The sequence below is a fragment of the Puma concolor genome, chromosome A1 (genome assembly GCF_028749965.1).
Source record: "Puma concolor isolate L17-30 chromosome A1, mPumCon1.1.hap2, whole genome shotgun sequence".
NCBI classification, from domain to species: Eukaryota; Metazoa; Chordata; class Mammalia; order Carnivora; family Felidae; genus Puma; species Puma concolor.
Genome location: NC_141667.1, coordinates 171968077 through 171987646, shown reverse-complemented (window position 1 = coordinate 171987646; position 19570 = coordinate 171968077). Strand labels below are relative to the sequence as shown.

The window sequence follows — 19570 nt, the reverse complement described above, 5'->3', positions numbered from 1 at the left end:
TCATGCTCTTTACAAAGGTTTCGCCCATTTGAACCCAAAAGTTAGAACATAGCTTATTGTTCCTTTTGTGTTTTGGCTAATGGCACTTTCTTAAGGCTGTATCTGACTCTTGTATTAGGCACCCTATGCAACTATAAGTTCATTGACTGTATTTCTATTTATTCTTCCATTCTGTATACAGAGTAGCTAGGACTTGCTAGCCACTGCTCCAGGGATCTGGTAACTAAGGTGCAGGGAATGTATGATCTGGGCGGGGTGTCAAGCTTAGTCAGTGACCAGCACAGGGCATGTGACAGGTGTTTTCCATTGGAGCCAGGGAGCATTGGGCAGTGGGGGTAACAAATAACATTGGTGTTCAGGAAATCCTTCCCAGATGCTACAAAGCTGAGTCCCATGAGGCCAGTAGGAGTTGACCTAATAGAAAGAATGTTCCATGGAAGCCTAGGTGTCTCAGTTGGTTAAGCATCCAACTTTGGCTCAGGTCATGATCTCACGGTTTGTGGGTTCGAGCCCCGTGTCGGGCTCTGTGTTGACAGCTCAGAGCCCAGAGCTTGCTTCGGATTCTGTGTCTCCCCCTCTCTCTCTGCCCCTTCCCCACTCGTGCTCTCTGTCTCTCTCTCAAGAATAAATAAACATTAAAAATAATAGAATGTTCCAGTGAGAGGGGGGACCCATGTATAAAGAGCAGAAAACAGCCTGCAGGAACGTGCAAGGAAGGCTGGGGGGTGACAGGTAAGGAGGAGAGAGGCTTAGGTGAAGGAGGTGAGAAAGAGGAAACTGAAAAGTAGGCAGGGAGCCACATCTCGAAGGACTTTTATACCATTGCCGTCCAGTAAAAATAAAATATGAGCCACGTATGTAATTCCACATTTTCTAACAGTTTTGTTTAAAAAAAAAGTGAAATTAAAAGTATTTGTAACTTAATGTAATACGTCCAAAACCATTACCATTTCAACATGTGATCAGGAGCAAAAACTATGAATAAACTATTTCACATTTTTTCATGCGGAGCCTTTGAGTCTGGTGTGCATCCAACACAGACCCTCTTGATTCATGCCATCCGCATTGCAGGTGCTCAGGAGACACGTGTAGCTAGCGGCTATTGTGTGGGACAGCACAGTTCTGTACCAAGCTCGTGTGTTCGGGAAGCTGTCAGTGTGTTTTAAAGGGAACATGGTATGATCTGATTTATGGTTTAGAAAGACGACTGGGCTGGACTGCAATAGGAAAAGACTAGAATCAGGAAGGCCGTTAGGGGTTTGCTGTGTTTCTGGCTGGAGGCGTAGTGACAAGGGATTATGGGAGAACCGAGGTGGTGGGCTGGAGCAAGATGGGTGGATTCAAGAGGTTTTGGAGGAGGAGGTAGTTGGGGATGTGACTGAATGGATGGGCTTGTGAGACAAAGCAGGCTCAGAGCAGCTGGGTTTTCCAGCTTTGCCATCTGGGGGACAGTGGTACCAATCACTGGGGATGAAAGCCTCACCATGTCTGCGAAGAGATAAAGACAATGAGTTCCATCCCAGACATGAGGACTTGGGGGTGTCAGTGGACATCCCAGTGGAAACGTCCAGTGGGCAGGGCCTGTGGGTGTATTTTCCAGAGCACAGGAAACAGATGTGAGCTGAAATGGAGATTTAAGACTCATAGGACTATTTTTTGTAATTAAATGTTTGTTTATTTTGAGAGAGAGTGTGTGTGTGTGTGTGCACACAAGCAGGGGAGAGGCAGAGAGAGAGGGAGAGAGAGAATCCCAACCATGCTCCTCAGTGTCAGCACAGAGCCCGACGCAGGGCTCAATCTCATAAACTGTGAGATCATGACCTGAGCCGAAATAAAGAGTTGGACGCTTAACTGACTGAGCCACTCAGGCTCCCCCGCAAGATTATTTTAAATATTAATTGAAGTTCTGAAACTGGATGAGAGCGTAGAGAGTAGAAAGGAAGCCAGCGTGGAACACCAGCATTTAAGGGATGGACAGAGAGGGAAGAACTGTCAGAGGAGGTGCAGATGGGGAGGAGGAAAACCAGGAGAGGGACTCGTCACAGCAAAGGAAGAGAGTGTTGCAAGGAAGACATACACAGGAGGCGAGTGGGTAGGTGGTGAATGAACCAATCTGTCGCATACCTAAAAGTGGGTGTGAATAGTGTTTTCTCAGCTTATTCCTGTCTCCAAATACCCTTCGCCATTTCCTCGTACTTAAATTAAACTTTAAGCCTCCCTGACTCCCAGTCCTTTTTCATGTGGCGCATGACCACAGATGGGCCAAATCTAATTCTGCATTCTATTTATCCAACAAATTTCTTGTGCCTACACTGCCTCAGTCCTCATACTTTATATCATGGGAGACACGTGATACAAAGTGACAGCAAGAGGTGGTTATGGTTTCCATTCATTAGAAGTGCACAGCTTGAAAGAGAAAAAAAAAGTGCACAGCTTGGTAAGAGAGACAAGGAAACAAATAATTACAATACCGTGCTGTAAGTTCTACGGAACATTGTTTCATAAAGTGTTTTTGTGTTAAAATAATGATTCTCAGAACACTGGAGGATATGCTATCTCATTATTTCTAACACCTTTGCCTGAATTACTACAAGGTCCTAATGGCTTCCCTGACTCCGTTCTTGCCCTGTTTGAGCCAGCTGGAGATGCCTTTCTAAACGATAAATAGTAGCGGTGAGGGCACGAAGATTCTCATAACTGTTCCGTATCTGGGTCAGCCAACTAGCTAACGGTGGAGCTGAGATTCTAACTATGTTCTTCTGACCCCAAGTTCAGTGCCTTTCTAGAATTTACAAACCTGTTCATCTTCCTGTGCACCAGCACCTGTGCTGGTGACTTTTAAGTTTTATCGTGCTTGATTTTTATGATCTCACTGCTTTCTTGTAATATGTTCAGCTGCAAAATACAGAAAACCTAGTAACGATGACCAAAAAAACAGGTGTTTATTTGTCACATGTAACACACAAAAAAAGCCACCACGTGAGTGCTTACCATGTGCCAGACTGTTCTGGTCCCTGTGGACACAACAGCTAACATGGCCCATATTCTAAAGCAAGGATCAGTACACTTTACAAAGGGCCAGATAATAAATACTATATTAAGGCTTTGCAGGCTGTAGGGTCTCTGTTGCAGCTACTCAAGTCTGCCCTTATAGTGCGGAAGCAGCCGTGGGCGATATGTAAATGAATAGATGGGCTTTGTTCCAATAAAACTTTATTTAGGATACAGGAAGCCACAGTTTGCTAACACGTGCCCTGGAGAGTAATACCTCGTTGCAAGGCATCATATTAGTTTTACCTACAGTATTTCATTCATTCCAGGAAGAGCCCATCATATACCCTTTTTCTGATGAGGAAGCTAAAGCTTAAAGGGGTTAAGTCCTCGTCCAGAGGTTCACAGCTAGGAAATGCCATAGCTTTGATTCAGGTTCAGTTCTGTCTAAACACAAGCCCATGCTGTCCATCATCCTTCCATTCTGACAATATTTCCATATTTTATTCTCTGTCAATTACAAAATCCCAACCTGACAGTTAATTTTATAAAATTTAAGAAAGAAGTTGTTGCGACAATTAATCTGTTATTCTCACGGTTTGTGAGTCTGAGCCTCATATCGGGCTCTGTGCTGATGTCAGCGTGCAGCGCGCTTCAGATCTTCTGTCCTCGTCACTCTGCCCCTCCCTCCCCCAAAATAAATGAACATTAAAAAAATAAAAATAGAACATCAGTTAAACTTTATCCCCAAAACGCAATGAAATAAAAGCACAGAGGAGCAGAAATAATGACCAAAAAGTGTCCAGAGGCTGACTGACCATCTATTTTGGAAGAGCCAAGGACAGGTCTTGACTTTGTTGAACTGAGGGGTCTGGCTGGGTTTTTTCATCTCTGCTCTTAGTAAAGGTGCTTGGGAATTTAAGATAGGTATCCGGTAGTTTCTGTTGCCTTCTGAGATTCTGTCGATTGCTAGTGGGGTGGTGTTTTGTAGCAGCCTGGGAAAGGAGCTCTGCAGGTCCAACTGTCAGCCCTCAAGTCCCTGGAGCAGGGTGACAGGAGCAGGGGGCTGGCCTCGCTGACCCTCCCTCTGCTCGTGGGTAGAAATGAGGGAAGAGTGCCCAACCTGTGGAGTTTTTGAGAGGCTCATATGCGATAATGTCAATCAGCACATGTAATCCCTGTGTCTGGGACCTACTCGAGTGTTCAGAAAGTGTTAGTTACGGAAACTCTGATCATTCCCATTTTTTAAATTGCCAAGAGCAGCTAACGTAAGTGTTAGCGTGTTAACCACCTTTGAGTGGACAGTACGATACTGTTAACTGTATCCACATTGTGCCACATCTTAAAAACCTGAAATTCCGTGCCCGTGATACAGCTCTCTTGTCCTCCCCCCATCCCCTGGCAGTCACCAACCTACTTTCCGTCTCTGTGAGTTTGACTACCCTAGATCCCTCTAAGTGGACTCCCACAGTGTTTGTCTTTTTGCGACTGGCTTGTTTCACGGAGCATGATGTGTGAGGTTCCCCCACGGTGTAGCATACGACAGGGTATCCGTGCTTTTTGAGGCTCGGTGATATTCTGTTGTATGGCTGTCCCACGTTGTGTGTGCCCATTCATCTGTTGGTGGACGTTGAGGTTGCTTCCACCCCTCGGTGGCTGTGAAAAACGCTGCGGTGCACACAGACATATTATCGTTTTTTAAATGCTACTGTTGTGATTATTACCTTTACCGGGCTTCCTCTGGGAGGCCGTTTACTTGTCTGCCAAACCAAGGGGAAGCCTGGTGGGTCTCAAAATGTCTGAACGTGGGCCATCACAGCTGGCTTTGCCCGTGGGCCTGTGCCTGTTACGTGGGAAACTAGGATCCCCAGAGTCCCTGGCACACGGAATTGTGGACCTTTGTGCCTAGACGGTAGGCTCACGTCTGAGCCCAGCCTTCCGCCCCTTGTCTCGTTTCCAACACATGAAACACCCACGTCAGGGCAGGCCGTTCTGTAAGGGTTTGAAAAAAGCCTCGGGGAGAAGGAGTACTTTCCGTGGTCTAAGATGTGTTTCTCAGGATGGGAAATAAACTAGTGATAATTAGTAATCAATTGCGCTCTACCCTTAATTAGACTTGTCCCGTGGCTTGCCAGTTAATAGAGTTGGTTGCTGTGTTTACATGCAAGTTTGGCCTGCCCTTGGCTTTGAGTCCAGGAAGCCGTGCCCGGGAGATTGCCCCACAGGAGCAGAGAAATCTTTTCATCAGCTTTTTTTATGGATTGGTCTTTTCCGTGGCAGAAATGCTATTGATCCTAGGAGTCAAGACTCTGTCCTTAATATGCCAGCTAATTGGTAGCTAGACTGTAAGGGCTGTTAAAAGGCCAGAAAAACAGTAGCTTGCCATTGGCGTGAACTCAGAGACCTTGGCCTGGCTGCCCTTGGACTCTGCTGCACACCTGAATGCATCTCATTTGTTCTTATGAGAGGTTGGCAAAAAGCCAGACAGTAAACGGATTAGGTTTTGCGGGCCATACCATCTCCATGGCAACCACCCAACCCTGCCATCGCAGCACAAAAACGGCCATGGACAATATCTAAATAGATGTGCATGGTTGTGTCCCAATAAAACTTTATTTAGGGGCATGGATATTTGAATTTCAGAGTCTTCACATCATGAAATACACTCCTTTGTTTTTTGGTTTTTGTTTTTTTTTTCTTTCCAATCACGAGAAGTGTAACGGCTGGTCTTGGCTGTACCAAAACACATGATAATCAGGATTTGGCCCATGAGCCGTAGTTGGCCAATCTCTGCTTTAAAATATTTCTCTGAGGTGGTGTTTTATCATCTCCATGTTACAGTGAGAAGATTCAGAGAGGTAACTTGCCCGATACTTGACAGTGATCTTTATAACCAGGATTTTCACACAAGCCTGTCTCAGCAAGCTGCTCTCTGCTACACTTGGCTGCCTTTCCTCACACTGGTCCCTCCCAGAGAACTGTGTGAGCTTCAGTAGTAGAGATAGGTGTATAATAAGATTTATCTCGTCAGCCTGTTGAGGATCCCGGGAAGGGCGTGCATCGTGGCTTGTAAATCTCTGTTTGAACATTTGTTTTGTCATATAGCAGCTGGGCAGATACTGAACCTCTTTGATTTTGTACTTTATCTGGAAAATGGGATTAATAAGTGATGATTTTACAAGATTGTCATGAGGATTAATTCTGATACTTTACAGTCACAAACCCAGCAGGATTCCTGAGCATGGGAGGTACTCAGCTATCTGTTGTGTCTTGTGCTTGCCTTCTAGCTCAGAAACCAGAGAAGTTGGCCCACCAGTGTTTTGTTAAAGCCACAGTGCTTACTGATCTGATAAAATGGTTCCAGTGTCTAATACGTGCTGGTAAAGCTCAGGAAGAAGATGGGCATCTTATTGTTTAGTTTATATTTTATATTTATATTTTATATGGTCACTTTCGGTGAGGACACTCTTTCTGGCTTGTAGACGTTTACCTTCTCATGGTGTCCTCACATGACAGAGACCGAGATCTTCCTCCTCTTATAAGGCCACAGTTCTATCCTTTTATGACTTTATTCAACTTTAATTAACTTCTGAACACCTTTTCTCCAGAGACAGTCACATTGCAAGGTTAGGGCTTCAACATAGGAATTTTGGAGGGACGCATTTCACTCTATAGTTGCAGACTTGCTTTCTAGGGGCTTGAAGCCACAGAAACCATGGCTACATCCCTTGTTGGTGGTTTCCCAGCCCCACTGGTGTTGGCCAGATTTCCTTCCCGTATGCTTAGTAGCAGCCTCCTGTCCTGACCTTGCTTCTTCCCCTGGGGGTCTGAGGGCATCTACATCCCAGAGGGGGTCTTTGTGGACACATGCCAGGTGTAAAGGATGAAGACTTGCTGAGCCACAGACAGATGGAAGTTTGGGAACCCAGCAGAAATGAGGCCGTGGGGTGCTTCTGTTGTCACACATCACCAGCAGCACCGTGGTGTGAGGCCACGATGGCTGGGTCGATGGGGCAGTTCTCAGGGGAGGCAAAGCTTTCCTGGAGCAGAGAGTCTGGGAGAAGGATGGATCACGGGAAAAATAGAGCAATGGGTAACCTTCCATTTCTTAAGCTGGAGAGATACGTGGGGTTTTTTGTTCTCATTTGTTTTTTAATTAATTGACTTTAAAAAAATGTTAACTTTACAGAAAAACTGGACAGAAAGTAAAGAGAGGTACCGTATACTGACCCCCCCCTCCAATGCACAGTGTCCCTTATTTTTAACATCTTGCAGTCGTGTGATATGTATATTATAATTGTTGAGCAAGTATTAACATATTACAGTCCAAAGTTTACGTTAGTGTCCGTTCTTTGTGTTGCATATGTTATCGGTTTTGACAAATGTCTTTGACATGTGTCCACCATCAAAGTATCATAAAGAATAGTTTCTCTTCCCTAAAAATGTCCTCTGCTCTACCTACCGATCCCTCCCTCCTCTCTGAGGCCCTCACAACCACTGATCTTATCCTTCAGTATTTTTTTATTTTCTGTATTCTTGATGCTTTGGCATCTGGGCCTTGCTGACTGGGAAGAGAGTGCCCTTCCCAGGACTAGTGAGAAGTATTAAAATCTCAGACTCTGTGGATTTTTCTATTTCTCTTTGCTATTACATCACTTTTTGCTTCATGTATTTTGAAGTTCTGTTTTTAAGCGTATAAATACTTAAGATTTTCCTACCCTCTAAATTAATCGACACCTTTGTTATGAAAAAAATTCCTTCTTTATCCCTGGTGATATTCTTTGTTCTGATATTTACCTTGATACTAATATAGCTGCTGTAATTTTTTAAAATTACTGGGTGCATAATATACAACCAGTTTTTCATTCTTTTCTTTTAATTTTTTGCATCTTTATATTGCAGTGTGTTTCTTAAAGGTAGCATACATTTGGGTCTTGCCTTTTTGTCCAGTCTAACAATCCTGCTTTTTAATTGGGGGTGTTTAGAACATTTACATTTAATGTGATTGCTGATATGATTTAAATGGGGCATCTTGCTATTTTTGTCTTACCCATTCTTTGTTCCTTTTTTCGGCCTGTCTTTTGATTAATTAAATATTTCAGTGATTCCATTTTACCTTCTTTGTTGGCTTATAATCTATAACTCTTTCATTTGTAACTTTCATAGTTGCTTTTGGGTTCATAATACACACTTTTAACTGATCAGGGCCTGCCTTTAAGAGAGATTATGCCACTTCACCTACAGTATAAGAACATACAGTAGTATACTTCCATTTTCCCTTTTCTGATGTTTTTGCTATTTTTGTCATATTATTTTCTTTTACAAAAGTTATGAATCCCACACTACGTTGTTATTTTTACCAGTCAGTTGTCTATAAATAATATTAAAAATGTCTCAAATATTGTATATATTAACCACACAATTGACATTTTGGTGTCCCTCGTTCCTTTGTGTAGACACAGATTTCCATCTGATATTATTTTCTTTCTGCCTGAAGGACTTCCTTTAACATTTCTTCTTGTACAGCCCTGCTGGCAATGACTTCTCTCAGCTTTCATATGTTTGAGTCCTTATTTTGCCTTCCGTTTTGAAAGACATTTTTGCTGGGTATAAAATTCTAATAATTTTGTTCTTCAAGGGCATTAAAATCTTGCCCCATTGCATTCCCACTTGCATTGCTTCTGACAAGAAGTCTGCTGTCATTTTTACCTTTGTTCCTTTGTGCATAATCTTCTTTGGCTGTTTATTTATATTATTTATTTAGAGAGAGAGATTGCAAGCAGAGAAGAGAGGCAGAAGGAAAGAGAGAGAGAATCCTAAGCTTGGGGCTTGATCCCATGACCTTGGGATCATGACCTGAACTGAAATCAATCGCTTGAGCCACCCAGGTGCCCCATATCTGGCTGATTTTAAGATTGCCTCTTTATTGCTGTTTTTGGGCAGTTTGGTGATGATGTGCTTCCATGCACTTTTCTTCACATTTCTTAGGCTGGAGATTTCTGAACTTTTTGAATCTGTTGGGTTTATAGTTTTCACCAAATTTGGAAAATTTTCAGCTGTTCTTTCTTTTCATTTTTTGTCCTGTTTTTTGCCCCCTCCACTGCTACCTCCTGTCCTTTGTGACTCCAATGCCATGCATGTTAGGATGCCTAAAGTTGTTCTACAGTTCTGTATTAATGTCTTGGTTATCTTTCTGTTTCATTTAGAATTGTTTCTATTGCTGCATCCTCAAGTCCATTAGTATTTTTTCTGCAAGGTCTAATCTGATTTTCATCTTGTCGTTTGTGTTAATCTCCCAATGTGGTTTTTATCTCTAGAGGTTTCATCTGGGTCTTTTTATGTTTTCTATATCTCAACTTTGAACATAAGGAATACAGTTATAATAACTGTCTTTATGTCCTCCTTCTGCTAATTATAATGCCTGCATTCCAGGTCAGAGTGTTTTGTCTGATTATGGGCCTGTTTTCCTGCTTCCTTGTGTGTCTGGTGATTTTTCTTTATTGGATGTCAGATACTGTAAATTTTACCTTGTTGAGTACTGGATAGTTTTATATTCCTATAAATTTTTATTGAGTGTTCTGGGATGCAATTAACTTATTTGGAAACCATTTAATCCTCTCATATCTGGCTTTTAAGCACATTAAATGGGTCTCATGTAGTGTATAGTCCGGGGTTAATTATTCCTCAGTGCTAAGGGATGACTCTTCAGTACTCTGCCCAGTGCCCAGAATCCTCGGGTTGTCTGATCTTGCTGGTGACAATTGGTAGTGTTCCTGACTCTGTGAACACCAGGCACTGATACCTTGAATCTTTTCATTGGTTCTTTCTCCCAAATCTTGGGTACTTTCTTCACAAGTTGACATTGATCAGTATTCAGCTGATTACTCAATGGGAACCTTCTATACTCTTCTAAATGATCTTTCTGGAGGGAGCTTCCTACTCGTTATTACTCGCCTCCCCTTATTCCCTCCACCCCACCCCCCACCCCCCCCCCCCCCACCCCCCGTGATCTGTCAGCCCCACCTTTTCAACTCATGGATTTTGCCCGGGTTTTTCTTCTCTGTACCACAGCCTGGAAACCTACTGTAGACAGAAGTCTAGGGCAAGTGTAGGGATTGTGATTTTATTTTCTTGTCTCTGAGGGATCACAGTTTCTCATTGTCTGGTGTCCTCAGCCTTCAGATCTGTTGTGCTAAGTATGTTTTTCCCTTTTTTTTTTTTTTTAATTTTTGTTTATTTGTTTTTCCTGTAGGAAGATAAATCCAGTCTCTGTAAATCTATGACAGAATCAAAAATCTCTAATTGGTTTAAAAAGAAAGCCACACCTAACATTAATATGAAAAGTTACATTTAAACAAATTATTACAAACAAATTCAAAGTAAAGTTATTTCTTGTTGGAATCAGCTTGTGGAAAGACTACTTTGTTGCAATGAATTCTACACACTAGATAATTTTCTATAACATTTTATCTGGCTCCTATATATGTTGTAGGTGATGAAATATTTTTTTTTTTTTTAATTTTTTTTCAACGTATTTATTTATTTTGGGGGCAGAGAGAGACAGAGCATGAGTGGGGGAGGGGCAGAGAGAGAGGGAGACACAGAATCGGAAACAGGCTCCAGGCTCCGAGCCATCAGCCCAGAGCCTGACGCGGGGCTCGAACTCACGGACCGCGAGATCGTGACCTGGCTGAAGTCGGACGCTTAACCGACTGCGCCACCCAGGCGCCCCAGGTGATGAAATATTTTTGTATGCAGTTTTTAAAAATTTTTTTAATGTTTGTTTATTTTTGAGAGAAAGAGAGATCATGAGTAAGGGAGGGGCAGAGAGAGAGGAAGACACAGAATCGGAAGCAGGCTCTAGGCCCTGAGCTGTCAGCACAGAACCCGATGTGTGGCTTGAACTCACGAGCCACGAGATCATGACCTGAGCTGAAGTCGGACGCTTAGCTGACTGAGCCACCCAGGCGCCCCTGTTGTATGCAGTTTTGATTTTTATTTAAAAAAATATTCTTTTTGCATTTATTTATTTTTGAGAAACAGAGTGAGACAAAGCATGAGCGGGGGAGGGGCAGAGAGAGAAGGAGACACAGAATCTGAAGCAGGCTCCAGGCTCTGAGCAAGCCGTCAGTACAGAGCCTAATGCGGGGCTCGAACCCACAAACTGTGAATCATGACCTGAGCCGAAGTCGGATGCTCAACCGACTGAGCCGCCCAGGCACCCCGCAGTTTTGATTTTTAAACCTGAAGAGGAGAGCTGAGTTTTTGTTGAGTCTGTTAGCTTTTAGAGGGGCAGCATATGATGTTACAGAAAAAGCACAGGTTTGGGGTCAAATGGACTTGATGTGGAATCTCCGCTATGTGTGACCTTGGGCAGCTTAAATAAGCTTTCTGAGCTTGGCTTCCTGCCTGTGTAAAATGACCATATTGTTAGGAGCATTAAATGAGAATTTATAAAGCGCCTGTTTAGTGCCTGGCACGCAGGAGGTGCCCAAGAAACAGTCTCTACCCAGTGCCCTTTCTGAAAGATATCTAGTAACGGAGTCTCTTTTAATAAGAACCTTTCCAAAATACCTCCAATATTTTAGTTGCCTGCAAAATCTACCTAAAATGTCACTCACCAACATGATAGGGGCTAAAAAGGTTTAGGGAAAGAACAGAAACCACTTTGGGAGCAGTGGTTCATCTTGCCCTGCCTTTCATAACTAGGCAGTAAAGTGTTGTTCTCACTTAACACTAACATTAACAGAAGGTCAGAGGAAAAAAGGGAACCTGACTGAAATGTAGGCAAATGGGAGAACACTGGGCTGGAAAGCTGTGTTGATGCCAAATTGTGGAAGATAGATGTTATAGGCTGAGTTGTGTCCTCCTAAAATTTCTGTGTTGAAGCTCTAACACGCAGTACCTCAGAATGAAACTGTACTTGAAGATAGGACCTTTAAAGAGGTGGTTAATGGGTGCCTAGGTGGCTCAGTCGGTTAAGCATCTGACTTCGGCTGAGGTCGTGATCTCGTGGTTCACAGAGCCCCCGTCAGGCTCTGTGCTAACAGAGCAGCTGGAACCTGCTTCGGATTCTATATCTCCCTATGTCTATTTGTCTGTCTGTCTCTGTCTCTCTGTCTCTCTCTCTCAAAAGTAAATAAAGATTTTTTTAAAAAAAGAGGGATGGGGCGCCTGGGTGGCGCAGTCGGTTAAGTGTCCGACTTCAGCCAGGTCATGATCTCGCGGTCCATGAGTTCGAGCCCCGCGTCAGGCTCTGGGCTGATGGCTCAGAGCCTGGAGCCTGTTTCCGATTCTGTGTCTCCCTCTCTCTCTGCCCCTCCCCCGTTCATGCTCTGTCTCTCTCTGTCCCAAAAATAAAATAAAAAAACGTTGAAAAAAAAAAACTTAAAAAAAAAAAGAGAGATGGTTAAGTTAAAATGAGGCCATTAGAGTGGGCCCTAATCCACTGACACTTGTCACTTTACAAAGAGGAAATTTGGACATACCAGAGAGACACCAGGAGTATGTGTGCACAGAAGGATGGTCATGGGTGTGCACATCCGGAAGGCAGACATTTATTTACAAGTCGAGGGAGGTCTCGGGAGAAACCCAACCCATGACACCACGAGCCTCCAGATCTGTTGTCCAAGCCACCGAGTCCGTGGTTGTCGGGCCCCAGCAAGCCTCTTCTGTAGGCCTTCAAACCCCAGCAAGGGAAGTTCCCTGATTCAGTGGGTTGTACTGATTGGAATGACGTTTCTAGAAATCCATTCATTTAAACCAAATCCCTGTATAGTCAGGTAGCATGGATGTGCTCTGGAGCCTAGCTGCATGGTGTTAGGGAAGACAGGGAAGTGTGGCCTGGTGGAAGGGGTGGGCGGGGTGATTAGACATGGAGATCATTACAGTTGTGACCGTCTGGAGATCCATCGGTGGGGAAGGATAGGTGATGGTGCCTTTGTTGCCTTTTTAACTTGTCTGGAACTTGTTTCTGTCCTGCTTAGGTTCAGTGAACAAGTGATTGGTCTAAGATGACTTAGTCTAGTCTAGATGCTTCCCAGCCGCCTTCCCCATATAGTAAACTTCAACGCTTTAACTCTGGTCAGGCGGCAGCCTTATTTTTCTTGTTCCCTGTAGCTCATCCATTTATAGTAGTTTAAATTTTTTTTTTTTAACGTTTATTTATTTTTGAGACAGAGAGAGACAGAGCATGAACGGGGGAGGGTCAGAGAGAGGGAGACACAGAATCTGAAACAGGCTCCAGGCTCCGAGCTGTCAGCACAGAGCCCGACGCGGGGCTTGAACTCATGGACCGTGAGATCATGACCTGAGCCGAAGTCGGCCGCTTAACCGACTGAGCCACCCAGGCGCCCCCCATTTATAGTAGTTTAAGTCCTGCGTGTGCAAGACCTTTTCTCTGAGCCCCGCAAACATCAATGTAACTGGTAAACGGTGAGGTTCCCCGAGGCCCTGAGCTCTCACCCAGCGGGTCAGCTGTGACGTGATCGATGGCTCGTAGCCTTCTTGCTGCAGAGCTCGACCAAACAGGCTAATTCAGGCCGGTCTGATGTTCCCAGACCTGCGTGTTGTAAAACCACATGCTCAGTTGGCTCCAGTTGGTGATTGTATTCGATGCTTTCCACAGAAATGCCAAAAACAGACGAGAGATGTTTTAAAACAATTCATAAAATTGGCGGCTATGTTGCCAGAGCATAGTTGTTTTGTCCTGAGTGGCTTGTGGAAGTTGAGGAAGAGTTGGCAGTGGGGAAGTTTTGCGGAGATGGTTCCCCGAGGTGGCCGGGAGAGCGCCGGCCTACAGGCTCGTGAGTGGCCGCTCGGCAGCCCTGGGAAATCCCACCGGGGTTCTCCAGTTAACGCGCTGTCCCGTGCAACTATTTCCAGTATTCCCTGCTTGCCTCAGTCCTCCAGCCTCCCACTTGACTGGGGAAGCAGAAAGCCTCCACGAGGAACTTGCCTGCTCCCGGCACAGAAATGTAAACTCCCATCTGCCACTGGCCTTTCTGTCTCCCTCAGTGGAATAGCTCTTCCTTCTACCTCAAACCGTTGCCCTGGGTTTTAGGGCCGTCTTCTCACATCCCTTAGGACATTGGTGACTAACCCTTCTTGCTCATATTCTCAATGCCTTCACTTTAAAAAAAATTTTTTTTAATGTTTATTATTTTTTCATAGAGAGCATGAGAAGGGCAGAGAGAGAGGGAGTCAGAGGATCCCAAGCAAGCTCTACACAGTCAGCACAGAGCCCGACGAGGGGCTCGAACTCACAAACCTGAGCCGAAGCTGGACGCTCAACCGCCTGAGCCACCCAGGTGCCCCTGAATCCCTCCACTTTTTTAGATGCACCCAGTTTTCTGTGACTCACAAGCAAACAGAGGCATCTGGCTGGCTCAGTCAGTAGAGCATGTGACTCTTGATCTTGGAATTGTGAGTTCCAGCCCCGTATTAGGCATAGAGATTACTTAAAAACGTTTGAAAAACAGAATAATAAAAACAAGTAATTCAACAATACCCTTATCTGATCCCTCACCCCCTGTGGCCCTAGTCTCTTGCTGCCTGCCTCTCAGCCAAGCTTCTTGGAAAAGTCTGTGTCCTTCCTGCCTCTTCACCACCTGCCAGACTTTCAGCCCCACTTCCGAGTCAACTCACCAGCAGAACTTTTAGTTCTCGTCTTATTTGAACAGTTCTTGGTATATTTCCTTCTGGAAACTGCCTTCCCATGACTTCTGTGACACCACTCTCCTTTTTTCCTTCTGTTCTCATCTGCTTCCACCTGGCTGGTCCGTGGTGGACGTGCCATCGGTGCTCATAGGTTTCATCCTCTGGACTCGGTGAGCCTTATCCTCCATGAGTCTCCGTGACGCTTATCCTCTATGGAGTCAGGATGGTGGTGCTGCTTCTGCTTCCCTTCCTCTTCCCCCTCCTCCCCCTCCTCCTTTTTTTCTTAGTAGGTTTTTGTTGTTGTTTAGTTTTTTAAAATGTTTTATTTATTTTGAGAGAAAGAGATAGGGCATGAGCAGCGGAGGAGCAGAGATAGAGGGAGGGAGAGAGAATCCCAAGCAGGCTACGCACTGTCCTTGCAGAGGTTGACGTGGGGCTCGAACCCTTGAACCATGAGATCATGACCTGAGCTGAAACCAAGAGTTGGATGCTTAAATGACTGAGTCACCTGGGTGCCTTGTAGTGACTTCTAGTGTGAGATCTCCTGTCCAGGCTTCACCTCAGAGCTCCAGACGAGTGCATCCCGCCCTTTCCATACTGTCTCTTGCTCATGAAATCCAAGGGCACCTCAACAGGATCAAAGTGTCTAGAACCTCCATCCTGGCCCTCTTCCAGCACTCCCATCTTTGTGACTTGTACCAGCATCAGTCCAGATGCCCTCAGCAGAAACTCTCGTGTCATTTTGGTCATCGTCTTCTGCCTCAGCCACCATATCCAGTCCATCAGTAAATCCCTGGGGATTTTACCTCTTAAATTTTTCTCAGATCCGCCCACTTCCCCCGACTCTACTTCTGCATTCCTGCTCCAGAATACCATCCTCTCTTGCCTGCACGATTTGTGTGGTCAGCCTGCCTCTGCTCCGGCCCCTCTGTCTGTTCCCACACTGCCAGATCAGTCTTTTTACAGTGAACATCTGACTGTATCAGCCCCGTGCTTAAATCCTTTGCATTGCTCTTAGGATAAGGATGAAGAATCTCAACGTGGCTTCCGGCAGGGCTGACCCCTTCCTGACCCACCAGCCCTGCTCTGCAGCTGTCCCCTTGCACCTCTGGCACCTGGACAAAGGTTTTACCTGTGTGTCTTCTGTTCCCTTCAGACCTCCACATGACAGCATCTTCAGGGATGTGTTCCCTTCACAATGTCCTGTTTGTATCGGGTCTCTGGTCCCCCTGCCCCCATGCCTGGGTCAGACTGCTCTGCCCCAGACCCTGGGAGTCCTCTGCTCCTCCCTTCGTTCCCTTTGGGTCAGGCACGTCTTCACTTTTGTCAGTGTGGGGGGGTTGGTTCCTGTCGCTTCCTCACTAGACCATAAGCCCCGTGAAGCAGGAGAGCAGCAGAGGATAGGAAATACAGAAATGAGAATTTCATGATAAAATATTACTGATCGGGGGCGCCTGGGTGGCTCAGTCAGTTAAGCATCCCGCCTCTCAGTTTCTGCTCAGGTCATGATCCCGTGGTTTGTGAGTTCGAGGCCCGTGTAGGGCTCTGCACTGACAGTGTGGGGCCTGCTTGGGATTTTCTCTTTATCCCCCTCTCTCTGCCCCTTCCTTGCTTATGTGTGCACATGCGTTCTCTGCCCCCGCCCCAATCTCTCAAAAATAAATAAACATTTTTTAAAAATTAAAAAAACATTGGGATGCCTGGGTGGCTCAGTCAGTTGAGCGACCAACTTCGGCTCAGGTCATGATCTCACAGTTTATGGGTTCAAGCCCCGCATCGGGCTCTGTGCTGACAGCTCGGAGCCTGGAGCCTGCTTCAGATTCTGTGTCTCCTTCTATCTCTGGCACCCCCCCCCCCCCCAACTCATGCTCTGCCTCTCTCTGTCTCAGAAATAAATAAACATTACTTTTTTTTTTAATTAAAAAAATTCGGGGCGCCTAGGTGGCTTAGTTGGTTAAGTGTCCAATTTCAGCTCTGGTCACAATCTTACAGTTGGTGGGTTCGAGCCCCATGTTGGACTCTGTGCTGACAGCTCACAGCCTGGAGCCTGCTTCAGATTCTGTGTCTCCCTCTCTCTCTGCCCCTCCCTCTCTCTCTCTCTCCCTCTCAAAAGTAAATAAACCTTAAAAAAATTTTTTTAATTAAACAAAATCTTACTTATTTGAAAAGGTGATGGGGGAAGAGTAACCTAAATAAGCAGAGACTTAAAATTTTTAGTTTTTGCATTATAAGAATTCTTAGTGCTCAATTTAAGGCTAATTTGAATAATGGAGAAAGGCAGAAGACAGGAAGTCGCTCATCTTCCAACCTCCCAAACACATTTTCCCACGTACTTAAATATTCACCAAGAATATAATTTTTAATGCCTGCATGATAATGTGTCATATAAATGTAGACTTATTTTATTTCATTTCATTTATTACTGTAAAAATTTTTTTACTATCAGCAATGCTAATCACAACATTTTTATTTTACATAAATCTTTGTGCATAAATGTATGATTTACCAAAGTTGCATCACTGGATGAAAGAATATGTGTGGGAGCCTTTTTTTAGGCTTTAGATAATTATTCGTAATTATTCCTTAATTAGTCTCCAGAAACATACCAATTCATTTATTCGCCAATAGAGGTAAGACAGTGTACATTTTCTGCTACCTTTGCTAAATCTGAGAATTATAAAATGCAAATGTGTGCATACATAGAGGCATATCTGCAAATGTAATGGGCAGAAGGGGTATTTGATGATTCAGACTTGTTTGTAGGGTGAATCACTCCTGAATTTGAACATTTTCCCATTAGCCATTGTTTGTCATTTAGCTGTTATTCTTTGCATAGTTTGGGAGTATTTGGTTTTTCTTATTATAAATCCTCTTTATATTAGGCACATTAACCTTGCTTTTGTCATACATGCAAATATGAGCTTCAGTAGAACCCTTTTCAAATGACCAGGAATTGAGAGAAAAGCATGTGTGAAATGGGATAATACGGTTAAATTATGTTTTATCAAGAAGGGCAGCTGGTTTCTCTCTCTCTCTCTCTCTCTTTTAATCTTGCCCCCTAAACTGCACGTGTGTGAAGAGTCTGGCCCTTGAAGCTGGATATACCTGGCTTCAGGCCTGGCTCTGCCAGCCCGGGACAAATTACTGGTCCCTACAAGTCTCAGGTTACTCTCCTGGGCAGCAGAAATCCTTCTGACCTTGTCAGAAGGTGAAGAGTGGGGTGCCTGGGTGGCTCAGTCGGTTGCTTGGCTGACTTTGGTTCATGTCATGATCTCGTGGTCTGTGAGTTCAAACCACAGGTCAGGCTCTGTGCTGACAGCTCAGAGCCTGCAACCTGCTTCGGATTCTGTGTCTCCCTCTCTCTGCACCTCCCCTGCTCATACTCTATCTCTGTCTCTCAAAAATACGCATTAAAAAAATTTTTTTTTAAAGAGGTAAAAGCTTATGGAGAGTACCCAGTGCAGAGGTAATATTCTAAACATCCCTTCCCATATCCCTCAAAGACATGCTGTTCTGTAACTGTTCTGTAAATGCGTGTATGTACACGTATTTTGTTTCATTAAGGAGCTTGCATATTTCACTCAGCTTGTAGCCACACATGCAATCGTGCATCCGTGTTTGCTGAGTGGCTAGCTTTGGTGGAACACTGCGGATGACAGGAGACACATTCATAGTTAACCATTTGAGTCTGGGAGAGATTGTAGCTTTGAAGCTCAGGGATAATGCCAGCAAATTTGGATCTGTACTATAAAAGCGGTCAGTGATGGAAGATACGCCGTCCTGCAGAGAATAGGAACAGACGGTCTCGAATACTCAAAAAGTATTTTAATTTTATTTATTTATTTATTTATTTTTTCAACGTTTATTTATTTTTGGGACAGAGAGAGACAGAGCATGAATGGGGAAGGGGCAGAGAGAGAGGGAGACACAGAATCAGAAACAGGCTCCAGGCTCTGAGCCATCAGCCCAGAGCCCGACGCGGGGCTCGAACTCCCGGACTGCGAGATCGTGACCTGGCTGAAGTCGGACGCTTAACCGACTGCGCCACCCAGGCGCCCCCCAAAAAGTATTTTGATTTTAAACAGCTCCAAGTCAAGCCTCCAAATACTTGCATCCTTTCGTTGAGAATTTGTCTCAATCTGTTTTTTCCTTTGTAGGTGTGGCTGGATCTCTTAAAACCTATTGTCAAGCAGATTAGAAGTAAGTATACACCATGTGTTTAACAGTGATGTTAAATATAAAGCCAGACATTTTCCTCCTAGACGTTGTTTGCCCTGTGGCATCCAGCACACTGGTGACACAGATTCTTTTTTTTTTTTTTTTTTTGGCCCCATGATTTCTTTTCATCCACTAATCCATGTGCCATTAAAATGTCTCTTCTGCAGTATTAATATTTAACAATTTGGTAATCAAAACCTTGCTTGGAAAATCAAACCTCATTTTGATTAACGACTAGAGCATGCTGTTAATCTCCAGACTAATTGAGCTTGCCTGGTCTCTGTCCGAGGTTGTTACTGTCACTTTTGAAGGGGAAGGTGCAACCATGTATTCATAAAATTGATGTTAGGTTTTCTGTCCTGCCTCTTCAATGCCTGTGAAATCAGAGTGCAAGTATTGGTTGCTTGGAAAAATAAAGTGCCTGAAAGCGTGTGTGTGTGTGTGTGTGTGTGTGTGTGTGTGTGTGTGTGTGTCTGAATGGCAGGCAGAACTGAAGGGAATCTGGCTTGCATTTACACTGTGTGTTGGGGAAGATTAAGGAGGATTTAGGAGAGGAGTGAGGGAAGAAGGCTCGCTTTCTCTGTCCCTTCTCATTGTGCCCCAGGACCAGGACCGTTTCCCTCCTCTCCACTTTGAGGTCAGGCGCAGAGTCAGACAACTCATCCCAAATGCCTCCTCACTGCAGCCACAGCCCGGGCAAAAG

At 44.5% G+C, this 19570-nt stretch overlaps 1 protein-coding gene across 4 annotated transcripts in view; it reads left to right on the top strand.

Annotated features, from left to right (window-relative positions):
- Positions 1-19570, top strand: part of FARP1 (FERM, ARH/RhoGEF and pleckstrin domain protein 1) — a 295229-nt gene that overhangs the window by 195843 nt on the left and 79816 nt on the right. For all 4 annotated transcript variants that reach the window (XM_086709189.1, XM_086709180.1, XM_086709199.1 and 1 more), the window contains exon 4: positions 18807-18849. In XM_086709189.1, the coding sequence (XP_086565315.1) occupies positions 18807-18849 (43 nt within the window). The remainder of the gene's footprint in view (positions 1-18806; positions 18850-19570) is intronic.